At 47.2% G+C, this 22,879-nt stretch overlaps 2 protein-coding genes across 2 annotated transcripts in view; both read left to right on the forward strand.

The window, feature by feature from the left end:
• The first annotated feature begins 1,057 nt into the window (after window positions 1-1,057).
• Window positions 1,058-12,069, forward strand: dusp16 (dual specificity phosphatase 16). Its single transcript, XM_041963833.1, has 6 exons — window positions 1,058-1,343; window positions 4,552-4,690; window positions 6,715-6,878; window positions 7,160-7,319; window positions 7,870-7,993; window positions 8,613-12,069. The coding sequence occupies exons 1-6, from the start codon at window positions 1,065-1,067 to the stop codon at window positions 9,700-9,702; spliced, it is 1,956 nt and encodes a 651-aa protein (XP_041819767.1). The 5' UTR covers window positions 1,058-1,064; the 3' UTR covers window positions 9,703-12,069.
• Window positions 12,070-20,540: 8,471 nt separating this feature from the next.
• The window catches only part of eps8a (epidermal growth factor receptor pathway substrate 8a), a 30,779-nt gene continuing 28,440 nt past the window's right edge, over window positions 20,541-22,879 (forward strand). The window contains exon 1 of the mRNA XM_041963999.1: window positions 20,541-20,627. The gene's annotated coding sequence lies outside the window, so the exon portion shown is untranslated. The remainder of the gene's footprint in view (window positions 20,628-22,879) is intronic.

Consider the following 22,879-nt stretch of genomic DNA (forward strand, 5'->3'; position numbering starts at 1 on the left):
GTGTTTTCTGTCGGTGTAGTCTGCACAGGGTGTTTTATTTTGAAAACTGACTGGATTCTCTGCACTGTACCTGTGTGTGACTTCCTGTCTGGCTCGATCTGCTCTGTGCCGATTGACGTGTCGCCTGTCAGAAGTAGACTCGGCGAGTATTCTCTGCACCCGGTGGAAATGCACTCATTGACTACATTGGCAGCGATAAGCTCCACGCGGACGCTACGCCCCCCGGTGGAATCTGGGGGTCAGTGTGTATGTTCCTGCTCTCCAGAGGATGACTCCTGATCATCCTGGCCTTTCCTGTGGAGCAGCGTTTTGACTTGTGACTCCTGGTCTCTGAGCTGTGAGCAGCTTTACCTTTATCTTTACCTGACAGGTGTGAGGCCACCTGACTGTTGCTTTACAGCAAAAGCAGAACATCTACATGTTCACGTAGAGCAGCGTGCAGCATTACAGAAGGCGGTCTGCGATGAACCTGAAGCCAAACCTGACTCTTCTTTCCTTTCCTTCTTTGTTTTCTTGTTCCAGAAACCACTTCAGCATGAAGACCAGGATCAAGGTGCAGAGTGATGTCATCAGTGCTCAGTCCAGCAGAAAAGACGCCTTTTGCTTCACGCCTGCTTTGGTGTGAATGAGACCTACCCCCCGGCCTACACACCACTGAAAGACCCAGCACGCACACACACACACACACACACACACACACACACACACACTGTCAGTGCAGAGCTCGCTTTCTCTCTGTCTCTCTCTCTCTCTCGTCTCTCTCTTTCTTTCTCTCTCTCTCTCTCTCTCTCTCTCTCTCTCTCTCTCTCTCTCTCTCTCTCTCTCTCTCTCTGTCTCTCTCTCTCTCTGTCTCTCGTCCCGGGGTTTTGGACTGCCAAGCGCCATCAGGATGACATCATACCCAACCGACACAATGGAGCCCTTCATCCTCTGAGGGTCCTCGCCAGGCTGCGTCACTGCACTGGACCGCCGGCCTGGGACGCCCAGGGGGAGGGGGAGGAGGACTACGAGCAGGGAGGGAGGGGGGTGGGGGGGTGGGAGGGAAGGGAGGGAAGTAGTTTGACATGTCGGAGCATCCTGTGGGACCGGGATCATGGTCCAAGTCCGGCTCTGGGATGCTGAGGCCGGGAGCGGTGCGGCCCATCGGGGCGGAGGCTCTGGTGTCCCTGCTGGAGGGGGGGCTGGACCGGGTGGTGCTGATCGACAGCCGGCCCTTCGTGGACTACAACACCTCACACATCCTGGAGGCGGTGAACGTGAACTGTTCCAAGCTGATGAAGAGGAGACTGCAGCAGGACAAAGTCCAGATCGCTGAGCTGCTGCAGCACTCGGCCAAGAAGAAGGTAAACACGAGACAGACTCCAACCCGGGAGGGACAAAATCCTCCAAAAACCAGATCCACACACATCAGCGTCAGAGCTTTACAGCAGGTGGGCAGGAGAGGGAGACAGCTGGGACACTGTGAGGTGGAGGGGACAGTGGAGGGGACAGTGGAGGGGACAGTGGAGGGGACAGGTGCATGGTCAGCAGGTGGAGCTGCAGCAGGAGGACATGAAGATACTCTCTCCTCCTCCTCCTCCTCCTTAGAGTCATAATCAGTCAGATCTGAATGCAGACACATGACATCATTCAGTGTGATGTCACTTCCTGTGGAGGTCATTCTCTCAGGAGCTAACTCATTAGCAGCTAATTCAGATGGAGACAGTTTGACTAATGTAAACAAATAAAGGATTAAAAGTCTGTTTGCTTCCTGAAAGGCATTATGGGAAATGTAGTTCGAAAAATGTAGAGCATGATTATCGACCAGATCAAAGAAAGACAACATCGTAGGAATAGAGGCGATGCTGGGGGGGTCTGGGGGTCAGTTTGAACACCTGATCTCTCTTAAAGGTCGGTTTTAGGAGACTCTTTCTCACCTTTTACGCATCACATCAGGGTAAACAGGTGAACCGCAGTGATGAGTTTACTGTCTGAAATCTCCTGAGTCAGGAGTCAGAGGATGACCTTTGACCTTCCCTCTGGATCGACCCTCAGGATAAAACTTCATTGATTTTTTTTTTCTTTCTTTTTTTTTTTTTTGCCAAACTAAATCTGAAGCGCGGTCGGTGATGGTTTGGTGGTTTGTTGGTTTGTTGGTTTGGTGGTTTGTTGGTTTGATGGTTTGATGGTTTGATGGTTTGGTGGTTTGGTGGTTTGTTGGTTTGGTGGTTTGTTGGTTTGATGGTTTGATGGTTTGATGGTTTGGTGGTTTGGTGGTTTGTTGGTTTGGTGGTTTGTTGGTTTGATGGTTTGATGGTTTGATGGTTTGGTGGTTTGGTGGTTTGTTGGTTTGGTGGTTTGATGGTTTGATGGTTTGAAGTTTGCCTTTGTCTCGTTTGTTTTGCCACAGTAAACAGGCAACGAACTCATGACTAAAACCATGAAGGAAATTGAACAGAGACCTCGACGGTGTTTGAAGATGTGATTATTTTCCGCTTCGCTGCTTCACGACATCACGTAGTATCTGTAAATAGTGTAATCAGTGAAAGTGGTTATTTGTGCCTGAATGAGCAGCAGCCATCAAAGCATGAATCCTCCACGGCTCTTTAAAATCTGAACCATGAGAAGCGATGCTGCATCAGCTGCCAGTTGTCCCTGTTTGCACCGTAACCATGGAAACAATAATCACTGGATTACTGTGGATGGTGAAAAAAAATCTTTAAAACATGATGATTATGAGACAAAACCTGAAGGAGATTTTTAACATTAAGTCTTATTTCTTCTGCCACTGCAGAGGAAGCTGAAACCAGATGTCATTACTCCGGGAAGAAGTTACTCGGTCGTCGTGCAGCGCTGGTCAGAAACATGTCGTCATGTTGAGGGAACACGAACATGAAACATCATTGAAGCATGAAAACATGAACTAATATGAACATCACAGCATGATTAGATTAAAATAAGAACAATGCACAGAAGAATATGATGGCTGAGGTGTGCTGTACACAGTAATACTCAGTAGTACTGCATGTATGGAGTGTTATTGTGTGAGAAATCCAGCGTTGTGTTTCGGTGTGTTGTCAGACTGACCTCCTGGCTGTGTTTTAAACCTGACGCTGCCCTGTTGGACGTGGCCGTCTGACCTCACAGCAGTGTATTAATACTGAACAAAGAGAGTTTGCGAGCTGCAGAGGCCGCTCCTCCCTTTTTGTGGCGTCGTGTTAAACTGCAGTAACGGCTCCGAGGAAGCTCGGCTGCTCCTTTTATTACTGAGGCAACATTTTCCGTATGATTATGAGCTGTAATTAATTCTGTGTGCAGTGAAGAGAGAAAGCAGAGTTTCCTCAAGTGACTGCAAGTTGTAGAGCAGCCAAACCGCAGTGGTTTAGCCTCAGCTGAGAGGGAGGCTGTGGACTGCCAGAGCCCCCGACTTCATCCTGGTGCTACCTTCATCCTGAAGCTACCTTCATGCTACCTTCATCCTGATGCTACCTTCATCCTGAAGCTACCTTCATCCTGCTACCTTCATCCTGCTACCTTCATCCTGAAGCTACCTTCATCCTGAAGCTACCTTCATGCTACCTTCACCCTGGTGCTACCTTCATCCTGAAGCTACCTTCATCCTGAAGCTACCTTCATCCTGCTACCTTCATCCTGAAGCTACCTTCATGCTGATTCTACCTTCATCCTGATTCTACCTTCATCCTGATTCTACCTTCATGCTTCCTTCATCCTGATGCTACCTTCATCCTGATGCTACCCTCATCCTGATTCTACCTTCATGCTTCCTTCATCCTGAAGCTACCTTCTTCCTGAAGCTACCTTCATCCTGGTGCTACTTTCATCCTGATGCTACCTTCATCCTGATTCTACCTTCATCCTGATTCTACCTTCATCCTGCTACCTTCATCCTGATGCTACCTTCATCCTGATTCTACCTTCATCCTGGTGCTACCTTCATCCTGATGCTACCTTCATCCTGAAGCTACCTTCATGCTACCTTCATCCTGATGCTACCTTCATCCTGATGCTACCCTCATCCTCCTACCTTCATCCTGCTAACTTCATCCTGATGCTACCTTCATGCTACCTTCATCCTGAAGCTACCTTCATCCTGATGCTACCTTCATCCTGATGCTACCTTCATCCTGAAGCTACCTTCATCCTGATGCTACCTTCATCCTGAAGCTACATTGTGTTTCAAATTTCATCACTTGGAGTCAAAGTCAGACTGTCAGGGTTATGATGGCTTTACTACGAGTAGAGAAACAGAACTTTTCTGTGTAGAAACACCAGAATCATCAAATATTAAACACAACCACAGATCTGAAAAGGTGAATGTTCACAGGTGGTGAAAAATGTTCTTGTTGTAGGAACTCTGTCACTGTGACTGCGATGATAAAGCCAAACTCTTTACTGTTGGTCAGAAAATCACCTTCACAGGCAGAAACGCTGCAGGAAGAGAAACGTACGGAGAATCTGTGTTATTGTAAAGAAACTGTGCAAGTATCTGAAAGTTTCTTATATATTACGATTAACTTGTGTAATCCCTCCCTGTCTTTCTGTGTGTTGTAGTTGGAGCTGCAGGGCGATCAGGAGGTCGTCGTATATGATCAGAGTTCTTCAGATCCGGCTGCTCTCGGCTCCGAGTCTTTCCTCAGTGTCCTGTTGGTTAAACTTGAGAGGAGCTTCCCCTCCGTACACCTGCTCTCAGGTCAGTCCCAGTCAGAAGGTTCATGACATCGAGACTAGTCAAAACATTCACAAGACCCTGACGAGTCAGACTAGTTCGAGTGTAACGATCAGTGAGACAGAGACAAGCCTGAGATGACAGAAGAAACTTGATTAGCTCAAACAGCATCCTTCATGTTCTCCGGCTCTTTACGCTCTGAGTTTCAGCTCGGTCGCTGGTGATAAAGCTGTTTATTGGTTTGACCGACAGACGGGTTGACTGCAGACGTCCTCCCTTCTTTCCACTCAGGGTTACGTTATGTAACTGTGATGTAATGCTGCACTGACGACTCCACCCTCGAGCTTTGAAAACACAAAGACTTCTGGGCTTCCTAAAATCAGTCGGTCAAAGGTTTAATAGTTACACAACAACTTGTGTCTGCTGTGAATAAACGAGGAACCCGTTTCTGCGACTGACAAAGATTTTAACAGAAGTTAAGAGGAAAGAAAGGATCACAATCAGGCTGTGAAGTCTCTGAACACGGACGGTAATACTTGAATCATAAAGTCTCCAAGTTAAAAACTGTTTCTGAACAAATATTAACCATGAACACACACACTGTAGTTTATTCTGACTCAGTCACACACACACCGTCCTGCTGCCACAAACACTCACCACAGCAACAAATGTGGATTCATCCGCCGCAGAAAATAGTCCCAACAGACGCTCCATCTCCTCCTGTTTGTCTGAGAGGAACTGAAGGTTTTCAGACAAGAAGAAAAACATAAATGTTGATTAACAGGTGAACGCCTCTATTCTCCACACTCTTTAATACACAAATTATTGACATAAAAAATGAATAAAAATGGCAGATATTTGAAAAGAATTTAATAAGCTGAGAGGCCTAAAAGAGAAAAGACAAAAATAGGTGAAAGAAACTAATTTCTTTTTTTAAATAAATGACAATATTACAGGACCAGATTTTAACTAAGATCAGCATTTTTTCCCATTAGGTCACAAAATTAAAAGTAGTGATTGTGTCAGAAGGTTTTTCTACAAAGTCTATGCATTAAAAAGCCTAATAATTATAATAATACAAATATATTCTGATCAATCTGTGAAAATCCTTATGAATGAATGAAATGTTTGGCTGTGGACAGCGGGCAGCGTCCTCTGTGTTTCTTAGAATATGATGGATCACATGGTGTGATTCGGTTCAGACTCCTGCAGCATGCTGGGAAACAGAAAATAATTTATTTGAGTAGAATGAGCGGCGGTCACATGTGTACCCCGAGGAAAGAACATCTCTTCATCAGCTTCATGTCGGACCTGCAGCGCTGAAGGAGGCTGCAGAGGATCAGTTCAGAGGCTTGTTGCCTGGCAACAAGCGTAGAGGATGAACCATCTGTGGCTGTTCAATATTACTGTAAACAAATCAGGTTCAAACTGATGAGAGATCAGATTTTAGACTGAAGACCGCTGATAGATCAGAGAGATATTCAACATCCGTTCAATGGAAACGGTTAAACACGATGAATTACTGCGATAAATGTTATTGAGCATTTAATAGAATAAATACTGAGAAAGAGGCTGAACTGCACTCAACAATCATTAGGAGCACAGATAGAAGATTATATAAAATAAAAGACATGAGACTCAGATCAGGTTTCTCACCTGTACCTGAAGCATCAGGAGTCTGGATTTCCCGTCGCTTCACGGCTAACACAGCTTCAGCACACCTGACACCTGATCAGAGAGCTAAAAATAAAGCTCATGTCTCAAAGTATGAACAGGAACACCTGAAGGTGGCGCTAGAGAAAGATGGGAAATCAGCGACAGTTGGTCCACAAAAGAAATCTGATCACAGATGGAAGTACATCAGTTATTGTGACTGAAGGGGACCGAGCTGGACCGGGTCCAGTCAGGTAGTCTGCAGATGAAATCGGTGTGTTTGGGTAAAGTGTTCCAGCCTGTCGGTCTTTAGGACGTCTGAAACCAGAGGAATCGTGTTCTTACAGGATCTTTAGGTTTTACTGATCTCCTGGTTCCTGGTTTGTTCCCCTCAGGTGGTTTCTCAGAGTTCTCCCACCTGTTTCCGGGTCTGTGCGAGGGAAAGTCTGCTGTGGTCCCCTCCTGTATCTCCCAGCCCTGCCTGCCAGTCACCAACGTCGGACCGACCCGCATCCTGCCTCACCTGTACCTGGGCTGCCAGAGAGACGTCCTCAACAAGGTACCAGAGAGCCACAGACACCTGCCCAGGTGGCCTTTTCAGGCCACGTGTCACATGTTTCCTGTCACAGATTCCGATTCAGTCGTGTTTGTTTGTTGGTTTCTCTGATGAAAACCAGGTTTCTGGTTTCTGCCGGTGGCTGCAGGTGAAAACAGTGTGTAGCGTCTCTTACAACAATAAAACAGCTACGGATGAGACTGATCCAGCTCATGTTCTCCTGGAGGAACTGGACCCTGAGGTCAGGATCTTTAGATGACCCAGCTCTTGTTTTGTCTCTCCAGGATCTGATGCAGCAGAACGACATCAGCTACGTCCTGAACGCCAGCAACACCTGCCCCAAACCTGACTTCATCCCAGAGTCTCACTTCCTGCGAGTCCCCGTCAACGACTCGTTCTGTGAGAAGATCCTGCCCTGGTTGGACAGATCCGTGGAGTTCATAGGTCAGCCGCCATTTCTCTCATCTTTTCTACCTCCACACAGGCGACAGGGAAACATGATGCTCGTCTCACAAACGCCTTCGAGGACTTTCCTCAGATTCGGCCACGGCGTTCACTTCGACTCGAGGATGAACTGATTAGATCTAAGGTCAAAGGTCACTGTGACATCATCATTGTTATTCAGCAGCGTCTCTCAGGAGCACGAGGCAGACTGTGACCATGTTTCACACCTGCTCAGATCCTGTTAATGCTGAAGCATCGTGGTCTCCTCGAGCTGATTGGTTGATGTTGATCTTCAGGTGGTTGTTGTTGCTCCATGTGATGAAGCTCTCTGTCCGTCCTCTGTCCGTCCTCTAGACAGACAGTCTCTAAGTGAAGACACTGAACTCCTTTAATGAAAGTCCTTCAGAGACAGAGTAGATATATATATATATATATATATATATATGAGTCTGGACAGACGTGATGGAAGCTGCAGTCTGATTGGTTGTTGGAGAAATATTCCTTTATAATGAGATTAAAATGATAACCGTCAGTGTTTTGTGTATTTCAGAGAAGGCGAAAGCCTCCAACGCTCGGGTCCTGGTTCACTGCCTGGCTGGAATCTCGCGCTCAGCCACCATCGCCATCGCTTACATCATGAAGAGGATGGACATGTCGCTGGACGAGGCGTACAGGTGAGCATCATTTGATGCTTCGCTGTCTGTTGGTCCGTCACACGTCTCAGATTACAGGACTGTCCTCTAAACCACGTTCCACCTTTCAAACCTGCTTCACCTGCAGAGACTCACCTGTCTCACTTCTGTCTTCTATCCATCAAACCCCAGAAACACTGAATCCTACATTTCCCATCATGCATTAGTATCAACACTATTATTATTATTATTATGAATCTGAAGGCAGCATATACTTTGTCTTCTTGTGGCAGCAGTACTGTAATACTCTTTGTATATAATGTACATATACTGCACATGGCTGAGTGATACCTGAAACCTTTTTATGACTCTTTTGGTCCTTTTATTGTTGCTGCATGTAACAATTAGATGTCCTGCTGTGGGATTAATAAAGTTCTGAAGTGACTTCAGAAAGTTTGTTTGAAGATTTTACACAACTGATCTGAAATCAGTTTTTCCATGTTTCCTGTTCGATGTTCACATTCCTCTCCACATAGTCTGTGCTAATGAGTCCACGGCCTCGTTAACCCTCTAATTAAACCGCGCTGCGTGTCACTGCTCATTACGAACCCTCGTCGTGATTCACACTAATGACGGACGTCCACATTCTTTGTCCTCGCAGGTTTGTGAAGGAGAAGAGGCCGACCATCTCCCCCAACTTTAACTTCCTGGGTCAGCTGCTGGACTTTGAGAAGAAGATAAAAAGTCCTCATGGTACTGAAACTAAACTGAAGTCCCTCCATCATCCAGAGCCCAGCGGCGAGGTCCCCGCTGCGCCCGAGGACCCGGAGCCCCCAGCCTGTGAGGAGGTCCCCGCGGGCCCCGGCCCGGCCCCGACGGAGCCCCTCACCCTGCCCTGCGTTTTAGCCGACGCCCCCGAGGAGCATCTGCTGGCCCAGGCTCTGAGCGGCCTGCAGCTCGCCGACGGATCCGAAGACAACACCCGGCTGAAGCGCTCCTTCTCTCTGGACATAAAGTCGTACGGCGAGCCGGGCGGGAGCGCTCCTCACCGGGTCTTCCTCCCTCACGGCGGATCAGGAGACGCCGGCGAGTACTACAAACCGTCTGCCTTCAAAGAGCCGACCAGTAAACCCTGCCAGTTCTCCCCAGTGGAGGAGGTTTCAGAGCAGTCCACTCCGGAGCAGAGCCCCGACAAGGAGGAGGCCGACGGACCGCCGGCCTCCGGCGGCTTCGCCAAACCTCCGCCCGCTGCTCCGAACTGTTCACACCAGCTGCACCGGAGCGGCAGCATGGAGGAGAGCGCCACCAGCTTCCTGTTTGGCCTGTCGCGCAGCCAGCAGCACCTGGCCAAATCCGGGTCCAGCGGGGCCCTGAAAGGATGGCACTCGGACATCCTGCTGGGCCCCGTCACCGTCTCCACCTCCTCCTTGGCCGGCGGTTGGTACCTGTCCTCCGACTCCACGCGCTTTTACTCCACCTCGGCCATCCTGAGCGGCGGCAGCTTCGCGGCGTACAGCTGCGGCCACGGCCTGGAGGCGGTGCGGCGGCGCAGCCGGCAGAGGACGGGGGACCGCGGAGACTCAAGGAGGAGCTGGCACGAAGAGAGCAGCTTCGAGAAGCAGCTGAAGAGACGCAGCTGCCAGATGGAGTTCGGAGACGGGATGACGGACAGCAGATCCAGAGAGGAGATGGGGAAGGTGGGGAGTCAGTCGAGCTTCTCCGGCAGCATGGAGATCATCGAGGTGTCCTGAAACCGATCCCGAAACCGCTCGAGACCGTTCAGAACACTCACGCTCGGTCAGGATGAGCGTGACTGAAGCGACGTCGACTCCGTCGGCGCTTCGCCGTCGTGGAGAATAACGTGCAACACACACCGGCCTCAGCGTCGAGCTGCAGGTCAGAGGTCAGCCGGGCGCTCGTGGCCCAAACATAAGACGCCATCCTCACCTTCGATAGAGTCCGGGGTGAGAGCCAGTGTTGCATTATGGGTTGTTTTTAGCCTTAATGCTGCTAAGCTAAAAGTTTTTTCCAACAAAAGAATTAAAACATCTCGTCGATGAGGAGAAATCAGAGTTAATGTTGGATTCACCTTCTGCCTCCACAGAAGAATCGACAGGAAACTTTCCCGACACGACGAGTCTGTTTTTCAAACCTGTCAGGTCGTCTTATGTTTGGGCCGGCGTGGCCTCCAGCTCGACCGCAGGCCCCCCGGCAGAGCGTTTAAACCTGAACCGATCCGACGCTCGCCTGCAGACACGTTCACAGACACCCTGCAAAACTTTAAATCCATCAGGAACAAAACGGCTGAATCCAAACGCTCAGACTGGACACATCATCAGTCCAACATCAGTCCAACGTCAGTCCAACGTCAGTCCACGTGAGACCTCCAGAGTCCAGGCTTCCCTGAACATGAGCTCATCATCATGAATCACAACAATAATATAACAACCAGGAGCTCTGAGGGCCACACTGATACCACCACCAGTACTACTGTTACTCCAGGCAGTGATACCAGTACTACAGGACAAGTATTAATACTTGTAGCTGTATCGTAGCTTCACAGGCCTCACACACACACATTATAACTAATGAAATGACCTTAAAATGAGTCGCAGATTTCTGTGGCAACGATTAATCGAGTCACTAATAAAAGTTGCAGCAACTTCTGAAGGTGAAGAATCGGTGAGGCGAGTAACGGTTAGCTTTAGCTCGTTAGCTCGTTAGCACTAACTGACGACATCGCAGAGAAAACGAACAAGTTTTCATCCATCTGAGGACGGAAAGCAGACGTCAGAGCTCTGAGTCCTCTGGCCTCACACACACACACACACACACCCAGACTCCACGTGATGACAGTGAACACGTCACAGGAAGTGACCTCAGTCCAGGTCAGGTTCAGGTCTGGACGTTTGGATTCAGCCTGAATCCGCAAAGGATCTTTAAATGACCTTCAGGTATTCTTCTGTAACCATGGAAACCACAGTGCAGCGCTGCAGGTTTCTGCTCACCTGTCGGGGCTTCAGGGTCAGCGTCACCTGCCGGGCTCAGCTCAGGTGCAGCGGACAGGACGCGTCCGTCAGCAGCCGGTCTGATCAGAGTGGATGGCGAGCGTTCGATCGATTGATCCGTGTCGGTGCGAAGACGCCGCCGGTGTGTGTTGCATTAAACGAGTTTCTCTCTTTGACTCTGAGCCTTTGAATGTTTGGTTTGTGGAGGAGAGCTGCTCTTCGTCTGTGTGGATGATGATGATGATGATGATGATGATGATGATGATGATTGTCTGAAGGAAACCGAAGCCTGTTGATGTTGAACTGGACGGAGGAGTTCAGTCTCAGCAGTACCTCACAGATCCAGATCCAGATCCTGATCCTGATCCTCTCTGCGGTGTTTTACATGTTTGAAGTGGCTCATTGACGGTAAAATCTCAGGTGTTATCTGAGCTGCAGGAAACAGAAACAGGTGGATCCGGATCCAGATCCAGATCCAGGACCAAACAGACTCTGTCCTGAGGATCGGTGACGGACGGACAGACTGAGGAGGAGGAGGATGAAGGAGGCTGGGACTCGGTTTGGTTGAATATCACACTCACAGTTCATGTTGCACTACTGTGTTTGGATCTGATTAAAGTGTGAAGCAGTGAAAGAAAGACGGCCGTGAGTCTGAGTTCACTTCCTGTTTGAAGGAATAATAATCTGCTTCCTGAAGCTTCAGACGGTTTTATTCTCTTCGTTCTGTCGCAGAGGAGAAACGTGTTTGAGAAACAGACTTTTATTTGTCATTGCTTGTTTTTAGGTACATGTGATGATGTTTGAGCTCATTTCATTTGATCAACAGTTTCCTGATGAAGTCCTGAAGACATCAGGTTCATGTTCACAGCAGCCGCAGGTTTTAATAGTCCAGTTCTTTCTTCATGATGATCCCACAGATGATGACAAACTAAACACACCAAGGATTGATTGATTTAATATTCAATTTTCACACTATAGATCTGAATATCTTTTATAGGATGAAGTTCACACCTGCGGGTGTGAACAGTAAACTTTCAGAGCTTCATTGTTTCTCTGTGTTGTTCTGACAGGATTCAGACTAAATGCTGCTGAGTTTTCAGGCTGCTGTTGGACACTGTGGACATCATCAGGTTCAGTTTCATCCATTAATTAAAGTTGTCTGAAGTGAGTCCTCTGACTGTCCCAACTCCATGTCTCCAGTCAGGTAACATACGAGCTGCTCCACCTTCTTAACGGAGGTTGTTGGTACTCAGAGAGGACGCCTGCAGACACTAATCAGGGCTGACAAAAGTCCACCAGCTCCTCTGAATCTTCAAGTAAAAATATAATTTAATAATTTACACATAATTCACCCGAAAAGGAGAATTTCTATTTTAACATTTTCGACGTTGACATTCAGTTCAACATTTATATGACGTCGACCGTCAACAGTCGCGTCTGTGAAACTGCACACCTGAAGCACAAGTGTGATGACATCACTGTGACATCATCAGGAAACATGACACCTGTTCTGAGAATGACCAAGAAGAGATGGCTGAGCTTCATGAGATGAAAGGTGGGGTGACCCTTTACAGGCTGTGCTGGTGCCACGGCGCCCTCTGCTGGACAAACTGGAACAGCAGCACTTTCTGTTTGAGCATCTGCCGACATACAGCAGGTATCAATACATTGGTAAGAAGATGATTGATAATATTTCAGATTGATCAGGCTCCACTTCTCCTCTCCAACATTAAACTTGTCTTCTGACAGTTTAATTACAACAAAACACTGAACCTGGAAATGAATCGATCAGTAAAGTAACGGGACAGTATGGAAGTCTAAAGCTGCCAGTTTCAAATGTTCATTCCAGCTTTTCACATATGAACAATGTTAATTTTAATCACTACGACAGTGTTAAACATGGGCTCAAACACACTGAAAATTACCCGTTTTTATGAATTACACTTTTTTATTTTAATATTGGCGCCACAGCAAAGAACATTAATTAAAAACTAAATAATAGCTAATAGTAATAAAACTGTTCCGAAAACCTTCACTGACAGTATAAAAAGTCAGCAACACATGATGTTTGTCCAGTTGTCATGGAGACAGTTCAGTTCTGATCACATGACCTGAGTATTCAGTCACATGATAACAGGTGGTTGGAGATAGTTACTGCAGTCTCCGGATTTTACTATTTTATTTTATTTCAGTGAGTTAGTGAGCAAAAGTACTGCACTCAAAACCTGACTGAAGTAAAAGTATTATCAGCTAAGTGTACTTAAAGTACTTTCAGTCAAAGTGTTGTTGTATCAGTAAATGTTGCTGTCAGTGTTTCTCATCATCTCTGATGTTTGTGGATTAATATTCCTGCTGTAGATGTTTCAGGTTGAGCTCATCTGAACTACTTTATATCCTGTTGGCTGGTTTAATCTGCAGCGATGCATCATATTCTATAAGATCATCACATGTTTGTCCTGTGAGAACCTCGTATCTCACAAAAACAGCCTGTTTTCAGCTCTGTGACGAAGCATTTTCAGCTGATCCAAGAGGCTTTTTAAACAGTTTATTTAGCTGAAGAAGACATGAAGGAAAACTTCATCCTTCAGTTTATCACCAACATCCGGAGATACGTGGTTTTCACCGGACAGGAAGGAATCTGAAGAGTAACTAGTAACTAAAGCTATCAGACAAAAGTAGTGGAGTAAAAAGTAGTATTTGGAGTATTTAAGTAGTGTACGTAGACGTATACAGTTGTATAAAATGGAAAAACTGAAGTAAAGTACAAACACCTCAAAGATACTTCAGTATAATATTTGGGTAATTATACTTAGTTACTTTCCACCTCTGACTGAAGTGTGAGCTGGCCAACCAGCAGCAGGGGGCGTCCTAACCTTTACACTGACTGTCCACACAGGGAGAAGGACAGTTTTATGCCCTGAGTGTTGACTGGATGGCACTCTCCTTCTCGAAGGCGTCCTCTGACTGAGCCACAGGTTTCTCCTCATTTAAACTGGTCTGAGTGGAAGAAAAAGCTGATCCAGGTGTGAAAACTTAAAACTGGTTTAAGCCTCCGGACAGTAATCATCGAGTAAGACTGCAAACATCTGATTGTTTGTGTTGACTGACAGAAAATAATTTCAGTATGAAATAAAAACTGACTCTGAAAAAGGATGTTATGATAAAAAATAACAACAGATTATTCCAACAATCCATGAATCATTCATGGTAATATAACATCACCTGTTCTGTCTGTATTAATCGTGTGCTTATTGATTATAGAATGTCTTTAATATTGAACACTTTGGGCCTCCATACATGTCAGTTTATCATTACATCTGCACAAGTCACATTTCTCTGTCAGCAAAAAGTTGTGTTTAGGAGATGGAAACTTGTTTTTCCTTCTACTTTAAACACACCACAGACAGGTGGAGAGCAAAAGAGACACCTGACGCAAAGAGGAAGTGACACAACTCATCTTGGGGCTTTAAAATACATGTTAGTGGACAAGCAGTCGTGGAAAATAATGAAGTATATTTAGTTAGTACAGTATTTCAGTTTCCTGACACTGTTTACTTCCACTGAACTTCACTACATTTAACTGACAACTTTTAATTCTTGATGATTAGCAATAATTGATCCCTGGGGGTAAATCCACCAGCTAAGCAGCAGTTTATGAAGTTAGTTTTATTTTTATCAGATGCCAGATTACAGTCATCATCACATTAATGCATCAAGAAGTATAATCCAATAATAGAATATAGATTATTCTGAGATTAAACATTCTACACAATGAGTACTTATATTGTTTTGTACTTCAAATACATGTTGATACTCTTGTACAGTACAGGTTCCCTCGGACAGGGAAGGGGCGTGTCCTCGGAGCTGGACTGCCTGCTAGTCCGCGCTGAGGGACCAGAGCTCCCTCCTCCTCCGCCTGACTCCTGCTGCTGCTGCTTCCACAGAATTCAAAGTCAAGTGTAGTTTTGTCGGAGTCTCACCTCCGGAGAGCGGAGCAGGAGGAGCCTCCTCTGACCGAGCAGGAGCCCAGGCTGCCGGACTCAAAGCGTGCAGAGGGTCGGAAACAGCCGTGCGGACCGGAGAGTTGTGCCATGTTTTTCTAACGTTTGGCGGAGGATGTGATGAAGCCCACAGCTGCAGGTAAGCCGCGTTTAGTGATTCTCAGGCGGACACTTGACGGTGCTGCTCAGCCTCAGCTCCACCCGCACACCGGCGGGCAGTCGGTCCGTGAACCGGCGCTCATGTCACAGATATTCACTGAAACCAGCGGGAAATCATGACTTTAAGGTGATTCCGCCATCCTGCTCGGTGTAACGTCAACCTGAACAGAAAATATCAGCGCAAACCGACGCAACTTGATCTGCCCTCCGCTCCGCGGGAGGAAAGGTGGCCCTTCGGTCCGGTGAGCGGAGAACAGCCGCACCAGACTTCACCGGAAAATCCACATTAAATGTCACCGGAGACACTTCCAGACAAATTCAGACGAAAAAAACACGATTTAACCGAGTGTCGGGATCATTTCTTCATTTCGGCATCAATCCCGCACGCACACAAACGCCTCCTTCATTTAAATTCAACTTTTATTGTCACTTCATTTCTCGTGTCCTCTCACAGAGGTGTGAACCAGAACCAAGTTTTACCAAACAGCTTATTTCAATGAGGAGTCTGGTAGTGGATCACATTTATCTCCACATAGTGGATCACATTTATCTCCACATTCAAACAGCTGCTAACAACCCAGTTAAGATCCACCCCAACATTTAGACTGAAACGATGTTTTTCACCTTAAATCGGCAGAATTCTCGGTGGGATTTCGCTCACGGTTTCAGTGAGACGGATGAAGGTGGAGCTCTGCGCTTCGTTCATGAGACAAACACCTTCATTTACCTGAACATGGAGCTGGATGAAAGACACACGCGGCGCAGGTGTGCGAGGCCGCCGGGCGGCAGCTGTCTGTCCCCGGCCGTGTGTCCGCGGCCGCCCGCTGTGCTGGAGCTCTTTGTTCGGCTCGGCCTGAACGGAGCCTCGTTACCGGGGGGGAAAGACAGGGCAGAGACATCACCGGTTACCGGTTTCATTTCCAGTCACCTTCGGCTGTGTGTCAGCTGATCAGTCTCACCTGTAGCCTCGTGTCGTTTGTTCTCCTTAAAGCGTGAATATTCAGTGTAGAAGAGGAGGAATGGACGGGTTGTCCTGAGAGACAGGTGGACACGGTCAGTCCTGCCCCCTGTGACCTCTCCAGGTAAACTGGTATTAAGGGAGGTGCAGGTCTCAGGTGAGATGACCTGCTCAGTCTGTTAACACAGAGAACAGGTGAGAGAAAGCAGAAAGTGTAGAGAGCAGAAGGTCAGCTGGTGTCACCTGGTTCACAGTGTGGGTCTGGACTCCAACACAAACCCTGAGGGGAGGGGAGGTGAGGTGAGGTGAGGCCTTCATTGGCCCCAGAAGAGAAATTCAGCACCAAGACAGAAATAATTCCAGATAAACAGAGAAAGGTCACAAAAACAAGATCTAGAAGTTAATAATAATAGAAATAAACACAGAAACTGTATAAGAACAAACATCAGGCGTAGTTTGAAGCGGTGGGGGGACTGTTGGCAGTGCAGCCAAACAAACTCAGCTGATAATAACAACAATTCCAGCCTCCGTCTGACTTCATGCTTTTCTGGACCAACGTCTGATGCTCGATGGCAGTCGGAGGTTTTACGCAGTGTTTCCTGTGGCGTCACAATAAAAGCCCCTCAGACAGACGGCTGGTTTCATTTATTTGTTGTTCATATTAACAGTGATGTCGGGGGGGGGGGGGGGGGGGGGGGGGGGTCATTCAGGGTATCTTCAAAAGTCTGAAGACTGAAAAGTGACGAAGCCTCTGAGAAGTTTCACCTGTGACACAGTCACATGACCTGTGCGGTGTTTTACTTGAAGGCCGCGCTGTTAGCTCGCTGTTAGCCGGCTGGTAGCTGTTTTTTCTGGGGGGCGAAGGTGGTCAGGCTCTTGGGAAACCACGTTTGCTGATGCTGAACACTTGAAGGACCTTTGAGCCGAACGTTGTGTAATCTGAACTGTTTTAACCCATTTTAAGAGCTTCCTGTGTCGGCCTGATAGTGACGGATTAAAGTCCGCAGCTGGTCCTGGGTCTGTTTTCTGTTGGGAATGTGGTCTTCCTGGGAAACTTCCCTCCAGCTGCTGTCCTCCCGAGGGCCTGAGAGACTATTTCTGGATGTTTCCCAGCTCCGGGACTCTCTGCGGGGGCAGTTTGACCTCAGTAAAACACAAAAATAATACGTTTCCAAGTTTTCAGTGTGCCCTCACCCCTTAACCCCCAACCCTAAACCCTAAACCCTTAACCCCCAACCCTGAGCCCCAACCCTGAGCCCTAGCCCTCCTGACATACTGCTGCTGTTACAGAATGAGTATTGATAGATTCTTAGATATTGATAATTTTCATTATTGATGAATGTGTTTTTTTAATAGTTTCATCCATAAACTAAGATAAGATAAGATAAGATAAGAAAGTAAAAACCATCCTCCTCGTTTGTTGTTGATGTCACCGACTGTTACCGGGCGTCTCCTTGGAGCTCGGCTTGTTGTGTGTGTGGTTGGTTTCCATGACGACAGGGTGATGTAACCGCACCTGCCAGGTGCGGCCGTGATGTGTTGGAGGATTCTGGGATTGAAACAGGAAACTGGAGCCGATCAGTTTTTCAGGAGAGGCAGGAGTCGAGTTTCTCGGCACTTTGCTGAGGCGGAGCGACAAACGGTCCCTGATTCAAGTCTGCTGCGCTGACCTCAGATCAGATACGAGCAGCCGCCAACGGGCAGCGACGTTTTCTGTGAGGGATCAATGAAGTTCGATCCGGTCTCTTATCTGGAAACTGTTGGTTGACCCGTTGAACTCGTCCCGTCGTGTCCTTTAAATAAAGTTTCCTCTTTTAAAACTGCCTCAGCTGGACATCGACAGGAACAGCTAGCCTGCTAGTTAGCGGTTAAGCGCTGTGAAACATGCATGTTTTACAGTTCACAGGTGTGTTTCTGCGGCGCGTTCGTCAGACGTGGATTTAAGTTTAACTTCACGACGTTTTAGACAGAAATCAGCAAGTCTGAGTTAAAAATGGAGTTCTGAGTTCTGAGTAGGAATTTCATTGAACGCAGTCTGAATTTTAATCTCAGTTTGAATTTGAACCTGATCACCTGCTGAACCTGTCAGGTGTTACCTGCTGCATGTGATCACCTTCACCTGCGTTTGATCGAAGACGTGATGAGTCTTCTGATGGACGGACAGAGCAGGAGGAAGAGAAAAGCAGGCCGTGCTCAGGTAGACGATCACCTGACATAAAAGAAACACCTTTACAGGCTCACCTGCTCTGGGATCAGTGTTGGAGCTGCGAGGGCGATCACATGACTGCAGTGTGAGAGGTTCAGGCTTTAGTGTCGTCTTAATAAAGCTGAGCAGAGTGTTTGTTAATCCTGTGTGTGTGTGTGTGTGTGTGTGTGTGTGTGTGTGTGTGTGTGTGTGTGTGTGTGTGTTCTTTAATCCTTCATCACTCTGTTTCTGTCTTAAAGAAACATGAAGATCAGATCTCGGATCAGCTCAGTGCTTCTCATGTCATTTACCTCAGGATCAGTAGTAATACCACAGTGTAGCAGTACTCTGTTACAGAAGTACTCTGTTACAGAAGTACTCTGTCACAGAAGTACTGCTACATGAAAGTATTAAGTGTCAGAGTGCTGCTGTGATGTCACCGCCTCATTCTGATTGGTGGATTAAATGAGAGTCCCAGCTGTTGTTCACTGTCGGTAAACATGACGGTCAGATGGGAGTTTCCCCTGAAAGCATCGCAGAACACTGAAGTCTTTACCTGACCGAGGGGGGGCCACCTGAGCTGGATTCTGCCCGCTAGAACCAGGAGAACCATGAGACAATAGAACCGGAACCAGAGAGTCCTGATCAGTTTCTCTCAGAGCGGCTGAGATATCCAAGAAGAAACAGTTTGAACGTCAAGAGTCAGAGTCCCGTCAGGAGAGAGTCACAGTTTGATGAGTCACAGTTTGATGAGTCACAGTTTGCTGAGTCACAGTTTGATGAGTCACAGGTTAATGAACTCACTCATATTCAGATCCACATTTTAAAGTCATTCACAGACAAACAGTTTTCATGTAGTAACATCGTTATCCCATCATGATACTCTCACCTGTTACCATCAACCTGTTTACCTGTGGAATGATCCAAACAGGTGTTTTTGGAGCGTTCCACATCTGTCCCAGTCTTTAGCTGCTCCTGTCCCAACGTGTTCAGAATCAGCAGATATTTACAGAAATCACTGAAGCTGATGAGCTCAGACAGTAAATATATTGACTTTGTGCTGTTTTCAGGTCAGTTTCTGTCAGAGAGGATCAGCAGGTGATCACATCCTGATTGATTGGTGGTTTAAACAGAGTCTCTCCATGTTTAGAGTTCTAACATATTCTAATATCTACAGAACAGATCTGAACAGAAATCATGTAACTGATGTCGTTTAAAATCCGTCCTGCAGGGTTCCACAGACTGAATCCAGAGCTGGTCGGGGTTTTTGTGGTTTTTCTCATTGAAGTGTTGTTGAGTCGCTCTGATCCTGCAGCTTAAAGATCTCTGTTAACACTGATCAGGACAAAGGTCATCAGATCAGACCAGTGAAGATCCAGGACAGAAACAAGACCAGGACCAGAGTCCATCATCAGATAAATGATCAGATTCTCTAGATGAACATGTTTACGGATCAATAGCAGTGATTTCCTGCCGTCAGCAGGAGCTCTGTGTTACACAAACTGCAGGATCAGTGATTACATCTGGATTATCAGATTATTCACAGAAAGAGATCAACAACAACAACAGCAGCAACTTCTCCACTCACTTTCATTGATTTTCTGTTCACACTGACTCGGACGTGTCAGGAGTTGATTGATTTTTATTTATTGGCATCCATCAGCTGACAAGTATGACATCATCAGGTGATGAGTATGACATCATCATCATAGAGAAGAAGCTGGTTTTCACACTTTGGACACAAACCGACACAAGCAAAGCAGGAAAAGAGTCAGCAGCTGTTTGTTGTGTCTGGTTTCTGATGATGAAGATGTTCTGCTGGGTTCATCCTCGTCTTCACGCTGCTGCACAGTGAACACGGGCTGAACGCTGGCCGTGGTCTCGTCAGGCAAACGGCGCCTCACGCAGGCCTCCACACACGGACTCCTGGAGCTGATCAGTGGATCGATGCTTATTGGCTGTGTGTGTGAGCAGGTGACACAGCTGTGTCCTCTGTGTCCTCTGTGTCCTCGGTGTCCTCTGTGTGCAGTATGTAGGTTACAGTGTGTGTGAGCAGGTGAGTATAAATGAGGAGTCCAGTGTTAACCGCCATGTTGACGAGCTTTAAGTCGTGTGGCTGTTGTCTCTGCTCTCTGTCAGCTGCTCAGCATGCCCCGCCCCCGCCCCTCCCCCACCTGTCCATAATCAGTCATTAATTAGAGGCTTAAACTCGTCAACAACAAGCTGCTGCAGCAAATCCAGGTCCTGAGACCTGGATCCTCAGTAATCTGCCACACATGAAACCCAGAGACTTTCCCTGAGACGCTGTGGAGGTTTTTCTGCAGAGACTCACCTGTCACCGGTCACCTGTGGATGGTTCATACAGGTAAGTTCTCTGTGGCTTCATGTGTGGCTGTCTGGTGTCAGAGAGAAGATTTAGAGCAGAGAGACCTCGTCAGACAAAGCGTTACGACGAAGTCCTGGATCTGGTTTCACGGTTTCTGTGAACGTGCGCTGATGACGGCAGCATTCTGACCTGCTGCAAAGCCACAGTGAAGGTAACACGGCGGCTCCACGGTGGAGGATCTCAGAGCTCCTCACTCAGCCTGAACCTTTCTAACAGTCTGAGCTCAGGACGGATTTAGGAGAATTCTCAGAAACTCACCTCAGTGAGGAGGCGGGGCTACAGGTATGACACATTCTTTTAAAAGGTGCGATGGTCGATGAAGATAGTTCTCAGTGATAGTGGACAGTGACGTGGGTCGGCCTGATCGTAGGATGTAGCCTCTGTAAAGACCTGCTGTTTGATGTATGAATTGGATGGACGTACTAACGAGGAAACACGCTGCAGCTCTGATTAGCTGCCACAAACATCTCTGCACCACCTGATCTGTGCGTTTCATGAAGTCGCTGTCAGTCAGCATCACAAGAATATTTCTTTGTAGGTCGAAGTCCTTCTTCCTCCTCCCACCAACAGTTTGCAGGTAGACTCGCTCTGAAGGACGAAGATGCTTTGATCTAAACCAGGATCTAGTTCAAGCTTAAGAATACGACAAACCACAGTAACCTGTAAGAAGAAGAAACACCTGGTTGAGTACGAGGAGCTCCACTGTTTCTATCAATCTAAAGTCTTTTGCAGTATTTTCTCATATTATAAGAGGATTCTTACCACAGAAATACCCTAAAATACTGTGATGGACAACCAAAACATACAGACACCCAGAAAAATCCATCCCATCATAGTCTTTGGTCCCTTCAGGTCTGAGCTGCACTGAGAAAGTGGGTCATGATGGTCCTGAACCAGGCAGTCAGGACCCCCCAGAGGAAGTTATCCACTTATAGAACTCTACAGCAGCTGGTGCGTTCTGCTTCATCTGTGTCAAGATACTGCAGCTTCACGTTAGAAGCTTTTATTGTGAAAGGGTCATAGGAAATGCAGCATGTTTATCACAGGACAAGTGGAGCTTTTATTGTTGAATAAAACAAGCTGACATAAGATTTGGAACAGTTTGATTAGAGTTTTTGATATCGCAGGGAGACACAATGAATTCTGTGGACATTACGTGGACATTACGTGGACATTACGTGGACGTTATGTGGACGTTAGGTGGACTTTGGTCAGTGGTGTGTACTGTCTTTATTGGACAGCTTCTGTCTCTGTGTATAAACCAGCAGTTTAAGTCCTCGTGTCCGTGGGAGCTTTGATAGAAACCAGATCGTTCAGCTCTGACCTGAGATCCTTCAGGTTCTGTCTTTAGACACGTTGACCCTCGGCTCCATGAGGACAGCAGCAGTTTCAGTGTTCTGGACCTTTAAGACTTCCTCTGATAGACAGGCTCGAGTACTGAGGATGAAGTGTGACTTTACTCTGACACTAAACTGCTGGAGTCATTAGTTTTCAGCGTGAGATCCGGCTGTGGACATGTGTTGGTGAAACCAGTGTCAGAGCTGCAGGATTTAAGTCGATACCAGAGCGTGTTGATGGATGTGGATTAAAGACGAGAACTAATCGAGCGCTGTGATTGTAGGTGTCTTATCACAAGGGACAGATCTTAAAGGAGCAGTCTGACATGTTTAGTGTCATCCAAACAGCTACATGGATCGGTTTCATCTGTGTCCGGCACAAGATGTGTCTCGCCTAGCTTAGCACAAAGACTGAAAGCAAGGGGGGGCTCTGCTAATCTGGTGCCATCAAGACAGAAAAAAAGTCCACTGCTCAAATTCTGTCTGGTGTTCATGTTATTATTGGTCACTAGCTTGTTAGCTTGTCCTCTGTGGTGGTACAGTGTCGTGTCCTCTGTGTGCACTGTCCTCTGTGTCCTCTGTGTGCACTGTCCTCTGTGTCCTCTGTCCTCTGTGTCCTCTGTCCTCTGTGTCCTCTGTCCTCTGTGTGCAGTATGGTGTCCTCTGTGTGCACTGTCCTCTGTGCCCTCTGTCCTCTGTGTCCTCTGTGTCCTCTGTGTGCACTGTCCTCTGTGTCCTCTGTCCTCTGTGTCCTCTGTCCTCTGTGTGCACTGTCCTCTGTGTCCTCTGTCCTCTGTGTCCTCTGTGTGCACTGTCCTCTGTGTCCTCTGTGTGCAGTATGGTGTCCTCTGTGTGCACTGTCCTCTGTGCCCTCTGTCCTCTGTGTCCTCTGTG

This window comes from Chelmon rostratus, chromosome 22 (genome assembly GCF_017976325.1).
Source record: "Chelmon rostratus isolate fCheRos1 chromosome 22, fCheRos1.pri, whole genome shotgun sequence".
NCBI classification, from domain to species: Eukaryota; Metazoa; Chordata; class Actinopteri; order Chaetodontiformes; family Chaetodontidae; genus Chelmon; species Chelmon rostratus.

Excerpts from the sequence above, each read along its gene's own strand:
- dusp16 (XM_041963833.1), top strand. The coding sequence starts at position 1,065 with ATGTCGGAGCATCCTGTGGGACCGGGATCATGGTCCAAGTCCGGCTCT. Across the intron at positions 6,879-7,159 it reads AGAGAGACGTCCTCAACAAG|GATCTGATGCAGCAGAACGA; the intron begins GTACCAGAGAGC and ends TTGTCTCTCCAG. Across the intron at positions 7,320-7,869 it reads CAGATCCGTGGAGTTCATAG|AGAAGGCGAAAGCCTCCAAC; the intron begins GTCAGCCGCCAT and ends TGTGTATTTCAG.